This window comes from Habropoda laboriosa, unplaced genomic scaffold (assembly GCF_001263275.1).
Source record: "Habropoda laboriosa isolate 0110345459 unplaced genomic scaffold, ASM126327v1 scaffold295, whole genome shotgun sequence".
Lineage (NCBI taxonomy): Eukaryota > Metazoa > Arthropoda > Insecta > Hymenoptera > Apidae > Habropoda > Habropoda laboriosa.
In genome coordinates, this window is record NW_017100429.1 from 67,503 (window position 1) to 76,064 (window position 8,562).

General features: G+C 35.2%; 3 protein-coding genes across 4 annotated transcripts in view; 2 read left to right on the forward strand and 1 right to left on the reverse strand.

Moving 5' to 3' along the window:
- Nucleotides 1-78: 78 nt before the first annotated feature.
- On the reverse strand, nt 79-3,349 carry LOC108575686 (ATP-binding cassette sub-family F member 3). Its single transcript, XM_017938554.1, has 9 exons — nt 3,190-3,349; nt 2,998-3,103; nt 2,625-2,811; nt 2,209-2,543; nt 1,635-2,133; nt 1,346-1,569; nt 910-1,274; nt 613-833; nt 79-531 (listed from the first exon to the last, which is right to left on the reverse strand). The coding sequence occupies exons 1-9, from the start codon at nt 3,260-3,262 to the stop codon at nt 385-387; spliced, it is 2,157 nt and encodes a 718-aa protein (XP_017794043.1). The 5' UTR covers nt 3,263-3,349; the 3' UTR covers nt 79-384.
- Nucleotides 3,350-3,550: 201 nt separating this feature from the next.
- Nucleotides 3,551-4,759, forward strand: LOC108575720. Its single transcript, XM_017938599.1, has 2 exons — nt 3,551-4,027; nt 4,157-4,759. Exons 1-2 carry the CDS (start codon nt 3,920-3,922, stop codon nt 4,757-4,759), a joined length of 711 nt encoding a protein of 236 aa, XP_017794088.1. The 5' UTR covers nt 3,551-3,919.
- Nucleotides 4,760-6,939: 2,180 nt separating this feature from the next.
- The window catches only part of LOC108575734 (chromodomain-helicase-DNA-binding protein Mi-2 homolog), a 9,753-nt gene continuing 8,130 nt past the window's right edge, over nt 6,940-8,562 (forward strand). For both annotated transcript variants that reach the window (XM_017938620.1, XM_017938621.1), the window contains exon 1: nt 6,940-7,149. In XM_017938620.1, the coding sequence (XP_017794109.1) occupies nt 7,113-7,149 (37 nt within the window). In that variant the 5' untranslated portion in view covers nt 6,940-7,112. The remainder of the gene's footprint in view (nt 7,150-8,562) is intronic.

Sequence of the window (8,562 nt, forward strand, 5' to 3'; positions counted from 1 at the left end):
AATAACGAATTTTTATTATTAACTAATGTACAATATTAAATATCAGAATCTTTTTAGATATAGTTTATTGTAGCTGGCAGTTGAACGATGTGAAACTTTCCTAATTCTACTTGTTGTAAATCGAAGAAGACTCAGTCTATTTTGCCAATTTCACGTTGACAATGAAATATCATTCACAATGGACACAATTTTTGTTTAAAACAGGTAATGTAATCTTTTCGACGGGGTCGATAAATAAATCAAAAAAATGTCTATTGTCCCGGAATAAGTGGAAATGTTCGTTTGTTCTTACATTTATTTAAATTAATTCGAAATTTTCACATCGGTAACTTAATCTCTCGGGACAATGCAAAAAATGACAGTGCAATTAAATTAAATCAATATTTATACTTCGAGTTCCTTTTCAATAATCCTACGATACTCGTCAAAACCTCCTTCGATACACCGAACGGAACCTTCTGCGCATACCCATAATTCTGTGCACACCATGCGAATTAATCTTTCGTCATGTGAAACTAGTATTACTCCAGCCTGGAAAATTGTTATAATAAAAAAAAGAATTAACATAATTTAATGTAAAAAGAAAAAAGCTAATCAAGTAAAATATGTTACCTGGCAGATATTTAGTGCTTTGCCTAGAGCCTCGATGGACTCGATGTCAAGGTGATTAGTTGGTTCGTCAAGTACTAAAAAATTTGGCATAGCGGCGCACATTAATGCAAATGCGACTCTTGATTTTTGTCCACCGGACAAAGAGTTGATAGTCTGTAGAGCCAAGTTACCACTGATTCCAAAGCTTCCAAGCATTCTCCTATATTCTTCAATTGGCTTTCCTGAAATTATCCATCAGAAAATATAATCACCCTGATATTGATAACATTAACATGCAAATTCTAAATTGCTTCACACCTGGAAAATGGTTTTGCAACAATTCTACAGGGCACACACGCATATCCAATTGATCTACGTGGTGTTGACTGAAATATCCAAACTTCAAATTCCTATGAACATGCACCGTGCCTCGTGTGGGACTCAATGAACCTGTTATGATCTTCAGGAGTGTAGTTTTACCGGCACCATTCTCTCCAACGATACAAATGCGAGATTGCAAACTGGCAGTCAAGTTCACACCGCTGAATATGTACGAATTATCGCTTCCTCCAGTGTAACTGAAAGAGACTTCGTTGAGTTGTAATATTGGAGGACTTAATGGTTCAACATCTGGGAAGCGTAATGTTACTTCTCCTTCCTTTTCCATAGGTTTAAGTTCTGGCCTGTTAGAAATAATATTTTTAATATATCAGATGTTTCGAACTTTGTCCCTTAAATTATACACTAAACTTACAATTTTTCTAACATCTTGATTTTACTCTGTACACTAGAAGCGCGATTTGCATTGTATCTGAACCGATCGATAAATTCCTGCACGTGTGCTCTTTTAGCTTGTTGAGCTTCGTATTCTCTCTGCTGATTCCTCTCACGTTCTCCTTTAGTTTTGGCAAACTGTTCATAATTACCTCTATATGCTTCTATTTTCTGTCCACGCAAGTATAGTATATCAGTGGGAACCTATCATCAAACATATCATAAAATTAAGTTCCATGATTGTTACTTTAAAAATATAAAGTCCATACCGTGTCCAAGAAATTCCTATCGTGTGAAACCACAAGTAAAGTCGTTGGCCAAGATTGTAAATATTTCTCTAACCACAAGATTGCCTTAATATCAAGCATATTCGTCGGTTCATCGAGTAACAGGAGATCAGGCCTGGAGAATAGTGCTCTTGCAAGCGCCAGTCTCATTCTCCAACCACCAGAAAAGGCTTTAGTTGGCCACGATTGTCTCTCGACGGAGAATCCAAGTCCTGATAAAATTGCACTGGCTCTAGCTGGTGTTTTATCCACTTCTGCTAACTGCATTGCTTCATATACTCTAGCTAATTCTTCACCTAACGCGTCACCCGCCTTACCACCTTCCTTCTCAATCGCTGCTTGTAATTCTGTTTCTTTGCTAAGCAACATACTTCTTTCTTGGTCACATTCCAATACAGATTCGAGCGCAGAGGTGTCATCTCCAGCTACTTCCTGTTCTACATGTAAAACCCTTATGTGGGATGGTATTCTTAGTTGTTTACTGGAATAATTAATATTAAATAGTGGTATCAGAGGCTGAATAAAACATAAGAAGTTTCAAAAAGATTTTAAATACCTAGATATCATTCTTAATAACGTAGTTTTACCGAGTCCGTTTCTACCTATAAGGCCATAGCGTCTACCAAATGCAAGTGTTAAATCAGCTCCTTGCAATAATATTCTATCTCCATATGCTACATCAAAGTTTTCTATCCTAATATCCTGAGTTTTATTTACACCGCCCTTGGTCTCCATCCTACTATCCTTTTTACTTGTCATCTGACTTGCACTTGCAGAATCTATACCATGACTTATAGTATTCACACGCCCGCTAGATTCAGTGTTACTTCTTTTCTCCTGTTTCTGTTGTAACTTCGCCTCTGCCTTTTCTAATTTCTTGGCATCCACTTTCTGTTCAGTACAACATTCTTTGATTTAATTGTGACCTAATATTACAAAATAGATTGATCAGTGAGTTAAGCAAATTTTTACCATGGCATCATCTCTAGTAGTAACCCATATACTCTTTATTTGTTCTACTTGAGCTTCCAAAGTAGCAGCCATGGTTCCCAAATGAATAGGTGCATTCAGTACTTTATTAACCCCATTTTTTCTTCTTTCGACGCTTCCGTCGTCTGAATTACCTTTCAACATTTCCAGTAGTTTTACACATATTTGCCTATGCATAAAAAATCACAACTTGGAAACCAAGACAAAAATTATGTAAGATTATAATTATGTCAAAAAATGAATGCAGTTGATAATCGTCAATTGATACTAAAAGGCCTAGTCATACAGTTCATGATAACAATGAAATTAACGATATTGTTACAGTATAATGACAAGTATGAACACGTTTACAGACCTAACCTCATTCTCTGGTTTTTCTGCAACTTCGTGTAGCACTTCTCCTATTGCTTCATATACCTCATCACCGTCTTCAAAATCATCCTTTGAGCTATCTAAGATACCTTTATGGAGTACAATATTTGTGTTACTTAAAAACTTGTCGAAACAGAACGTTTGGTAATTTATAGGTTATTTTCTAGAAATATACCTTCCACATATTGATACAAATCATCATCTATCGTAGGAAATTGACTTCGAATATACTCTCCACAGACTGCCATGCCAATAAACGTACTCAACGAAAATGTCAAAAAGAATTTCCCGAAATTGATTAATAAAATGATATGCTTGACAGACTCAGACGTCAAAATCCCTTTGAACACTGCAAACACATGTTTACGCCATTTTAGAACGTAGTATTGCAATCAAGACTGCGTCCAAATTGATTCATTTAAATTCGAATTTCGGATAATTACATTCAATTTTATGTATGATATTTTCAAAATTGTAATCGGGTGTTGAGAATCCAAGAAATCTCTTATTAACTTGTATTTATATTTTATATAGAGCGTAATGGTAAAGTAGCCATTTTGAAGCTGTCAAAACGATTCTTGCCATTTGATTGTGTGCGGTATCTGTTTCCTCGAATTTTGACATTCACTTTTGATTACTATTCAATTTTTATGCTGTTGGTTACTCACGCCGTAAACGGTGTATTTAATTGTAAACGTAAAGATGCTTTAAAAGTCAAGCGAATGTACAACTGATATTTATCACTGTTCTGTGAGAAAAATGTTGAAGTTAGCTGCTGCGAATTTTTCCAACGTCGTCCCAAGTAATTTCTCAATGATTGTTTAGTACTGTCATTTACCGATTCGTTTAAGCCTGTTCAAGTTATTTAAAAAGAAAATAGTATAGCTATACGCAAAATTGAGAAAATGGCGACAGATATCGAGGAATCAGACACGGATGATCATGAAAGACCTGCTCCACCTAAACGACAATGCACACGACTTGTTCAGGCCGTCGAAACCACTTGGGATATGGTAATTATATCGTGTAATTTAAATTAATAATTCCATCCTTAATAAGGTATATTAATTTAGAGCTATTAACAAACAATATTCTTTTAATTATGCAAAGTATATGCTTCAAACAAAATGTGTAATTTGTAGGATAAAAGTTCAAATGAAAAGGAAGATATGACACAAGAAACGGAGAACATAGAATATGATGAGGTGGAAAGGCTGGCCAGAGAAAAGTTAAAAAGATGGCAAGCTTGTCAGGTGGCTAAGGGATACGTGGATAACACCATCAACAAAGTATTGGAGAATTATATTATGGGAACATCAACCTCCTATTCTCTGGAGGAATCTAGATTTCAGTTGTTCAGAGGAAATGACATGGAAGATACTGCAGTTATGATGGCAATTCGTAATCATGGTCTAGTTCAATCTGCAGAAATTGTCTCTCAATCCAGTGCTTTTTACAGTGACAAAGCTCCAGGGTATTGGACCAATAATGAGTACACTAATGTGCATTGTTCCTGCCCCTCGAATCGCATCCAAGGTATTGGCAACTTTGAAGATTCTGTAGCTACTACATCTACAGATTCATTGAGACTGAGCAACTCAAAGAGCTCAGAAGAATATAATAGACTTGACTGGGACTTGGATACAATAGATGAGAATGATCAGCAAGAGAACTTTTTAGAGAGAGCTGTAGCTGAAGCAATTAAGAAAAAGGGGCTCAGTGCTCTCAGTGTTGACTATGGTTGAGTAGATTAAATAACATTTCACTTAAAAATACCTTTATACAATAGCATTGCATCAAATTTTTTATCTTTGCAAATCTGTTTCGATTTGTATGAACAATTGCATAGGTGATACTCATCAGAATTTTCCCAGTAATTCTGATAATTATCCATTTCTTTATTCATCACAGATGGATTATATATCTAGTTATGCATAGAGATGTACCATATGTATGCTAGGTCGAAATATTTTCTATATATACAAAAAAGAAGATGGATGTAGTATGAAGTTTCGTTCGTCGCATAAAATCAAAAGTTCTATCATATTTAATTTACTAAGAAAGCAGTTTTTAATTCAACAATCTCGAATGCTTGAAGTATGAACAATATCTTTAACGATTCAACTATTGTTAATCATTGTTGAAATACAATGGCCTTAATTCATTCCATACAGTATTGCATTGTTTCTATCCATTCCTGAAGACAAGTTATTATATCTTTTTGTAAATTGTATTCTTTAAGTGATATACATAAAGCTTGTTTGTCATCTAAAAAAATTAGTATTACGTATATATGATTCTTAGAAACAAGAGTGGAATCTACTATATGTAAGAGTATTATAAATGCTTATTTCTTACTTTTTCCTTTTGTATACAAAAGCCTTCACAATATAATATGTATCTCATATTTGTAAATAGATTGTTATGTACCGAGACATATAAATAAAAAAATTTTCATTCACGTTATACGACACATACGTATCTCTCTGTAACGTGTGCTTTGTTGGTACACGTAATAATTCGTATTTCTAGTAATTATGAATAAAGAGGTATATGAAAACGAATACAAGAACATGTTATTATACCAAGGATCTCCCGGAAACGATAACCGTTAGGAACAATTTCACAATAAATCCTCTAATAATTCCTTGTACCTGGCGAAGCTAAGGCAATTGTCCTGTAGAGAACAATTTAATGAGGGTATAAAGCATTTCTTTGTGGAATTTTAAAGGAATTTCCTACTCAAAATATTTCGTTAATTCTCAATTTTATTTCATAGAAAATCGAAAACATCTTAAAATTGACGCAGATTTATATTTTAAGCGATATAGAATATGAGAGTGGAAGAATTTATAAAATGAGATAAGGAATCGTATGTATTTGATTGGTGCCCACTCACGTGTACTGTGGACACGAGCACGATTTATTTCTTAATGTATCACAATGGCAAGCGATAATAATCAATTTCCTAATTCAAATTTTCTCGCGGTGTCGATTACTTGTGACGTTCAACGACTTGTGAGCAATTTAAACATGCAAGATCGATATCATAAAAAAAATGTAAAGATGAATCGTTTTAATTAAGAAAAGAAAAAAAGGAACATGCATTGATTGCATTCAGTCATCTTGTCTCCATCGAAAAGGTCGATACACGAGCACACATATGTGATTGCATATAAATGTGTAAGTACTCGACCATTAATCATACCGTAAATCCGTACACGCATACTGGTATGTACAGGTTGCAATTCTGGTAATTTACATTGACTTAAAATGGTGGATTTTTCTATACTTAAAAATCGATGATGTGTAATTGTAATTACAACACATATCAAATAATTTTTCAAAAGTGATGCATTTCGCTTGCGGTATATTTACCGGTAATTAATACATATCTACCTATAAAAATCTGTATAATGCAGGAAAAAATATCTATTCACATATTTCAAAGACAATCATGGAATGCCATGCTTTAGAAATTGCATCGTTATAAATACAGAAATATAAACCAGTCATTCTGACTGTTTTTGTAGCTTCAGTATTAAGGTAGGTATAGAAAATGTAAAACACCTCTAAGTGTAGCAACCGAAAAAGAAGAAAAAGTATTCGAGTACAAAGAAAAAGCATTACTATTGAAAAAAGGAAATCTTTTTCCAAAAACTAAAAAGAATTTTCTCTGGATCTGCAAGCAGTAGAGGGGAGAAAAGAAGAAAAAGAAATATATGCAACACGGTAGACTTAGGCCAACCATATAGACCATTCGTATACATTCAGCACGCTGTAGCGTTACGATGGGGGACGTGAAGAGGTAAAGGGGCGGTAGAAACGAACTCTCTCACGGAGGGGTGGGGGTGAAGGTGGGGAGAACCGAGAAGAACCGACGAATCGCGTGAGAGAAGAAGCGTAGTGGCAGTAGGTGCACATCGGTGCACGTACGAGACGAAGTGACGGCACGCCGAACCGAGAGCGCGTCTGAGCTCATGAAACACGTTTAATGTTGCATTTCCGTACTGTTTTTCCACATAAAAGTCTGATCAAGTGAGTGAATATTAATTGTATCTGTGTTTCAAGAATAATACTCGAAGCAGTTTCAACAGGATGGCGTCAGACGAGGAGGTGGACGAGAGCTACGCGGGTAAGTGCGTGTAAGTGGACACTTTCGGTCCACGAACACCGGAAAGCATTGTATCCTCGCAGGACGCGCGCTTTTCGTACGATGGCTGCCATGTCAAACGGTCCTTCCGTGCTTTTGCACACTGTTTTGTATATTTATTACAAAATTCACTGACAAATTAATTTTTTGAAAAAAATTTATTTCACTTCGTCTTTTCTCAATGATGAAAAATGCAATTGAGGAATTGTCAAATAATTCCACAGGTCTTAGAGGATATAGTTTCTTTAATGGGCTAACGAATACAAAGATACAGTACATTCAGGGAAATAATTATTCTTTGAGTATAGGTTATTGTTTACATTCAATAGTTGGACAGAAATCACATGGTTCTCTGATGCTGAATCGCTGTCACAGTTCACTGACAATGAAATTCGGGGTATCGATAACTGAAATTTTTCCATTTGATGCGTCCTTATATAATTAGCGCTTAATGACCGCTTGGTAAACGCTGCATTGTGCAATTAACTCACTGCACGTGAATTTCTTCCTTTCTTTACATACAGACGCGAATAACCGAGAGGCATACACTGTTTTCTCGCGTAAAATAGATTCTGGTACTGTCTTAAACTCCTTTTTTATTTCTATTTACAAAAAAGGGAAGAGAATGACGTAGAACAACACTTTTTATTTCCTATAAAATCTTTGACCAATTTCGCAACGCTAGCTTCGGTTTTGTGACCATCTGGTATAGATGTGTGCGTATCTTTTATATATATACGCACATAAACACCATTAATGTACATGCCGGTACGATCTCGAGATCATGTTTTGAGACTTGTTGAGAAATTTTTATTCTAAGGGTTATTGAAAAAATTTATTAAAAATAAAAAAATAAGAACGAATTGAATGTTATGAATATAAAATATAGTCGGCCAATGTGGTGAGCCCTTTTGAAGAAAATGGCGGACGCATACTCTCGCACAGAGCGTTCACCGAACGTGGGATTAGTCCGAAATAATTTATATATTTTGACTGTTCGATCTAGATAAGTCATTAATTTTTACATTATGATTGTGCATGTACGCATACTCGTTCTAGCATAGGGATCATGTATTTATGCCGGTTTTCTGATTCTGACCGTTCCAAGGGAAGAAAAAAATCGGTTTGTTATAAAACGTTACTATCGATTCGGCAATTATCAGTCCGTCTCGCGAATCGAACGTTCCCCGACCAATAACATACGCTCAAGTCATGCCATTGTTCCTTTCTATCTCTTTTTTTGGACGCTTTATTTAGTAAAATATACCATTTTTTGGAGAAATATATTCTTTAAAAAAAATTTTAACTGAAAAAGTTTAGGCTGCTAAAAATTTACGGATTTTTCAGGAAAAGCTGGCGGCAAAATATTTGTCCATGCCATTGTCGCGTCAGCGC

Coding starts and splice junctions, on each gene's coding strand:
- LOC108575686 (XM_017938554.1), bottom strand. CDS start 3,262: ATGGCAGTCTGTGGAGAGTATATTCGAAGTCAATTTCCTACGATAGAT. Junction 2,544..2,624: donor CTACTAGAGATGATGCCATG/GTAAAAATTTGC, acceptor TGTACTGAACAG/AAAGTGGATGCCAAGAAATT. Junction 532..612: donor AAGCACTAAATATCTGCCAG/GTAACATATTTT, acceptor ACAATTTTCCAG/GCTGGAGTAATACTAGTTTC.
- LOC108575720 (XM_017938599.1), top strand. CDS start 3,920: ATGGCGACAGATATCGAGGAATCAGACACGGATGATCATGAAAGACCT. Junction 4,028..4,156: donor TCGAAACCACTTGGGATATG/GTAATTATATCG, acceptor TGTAATTTGTAG/GATAAAAGTTCAAATGAAAA.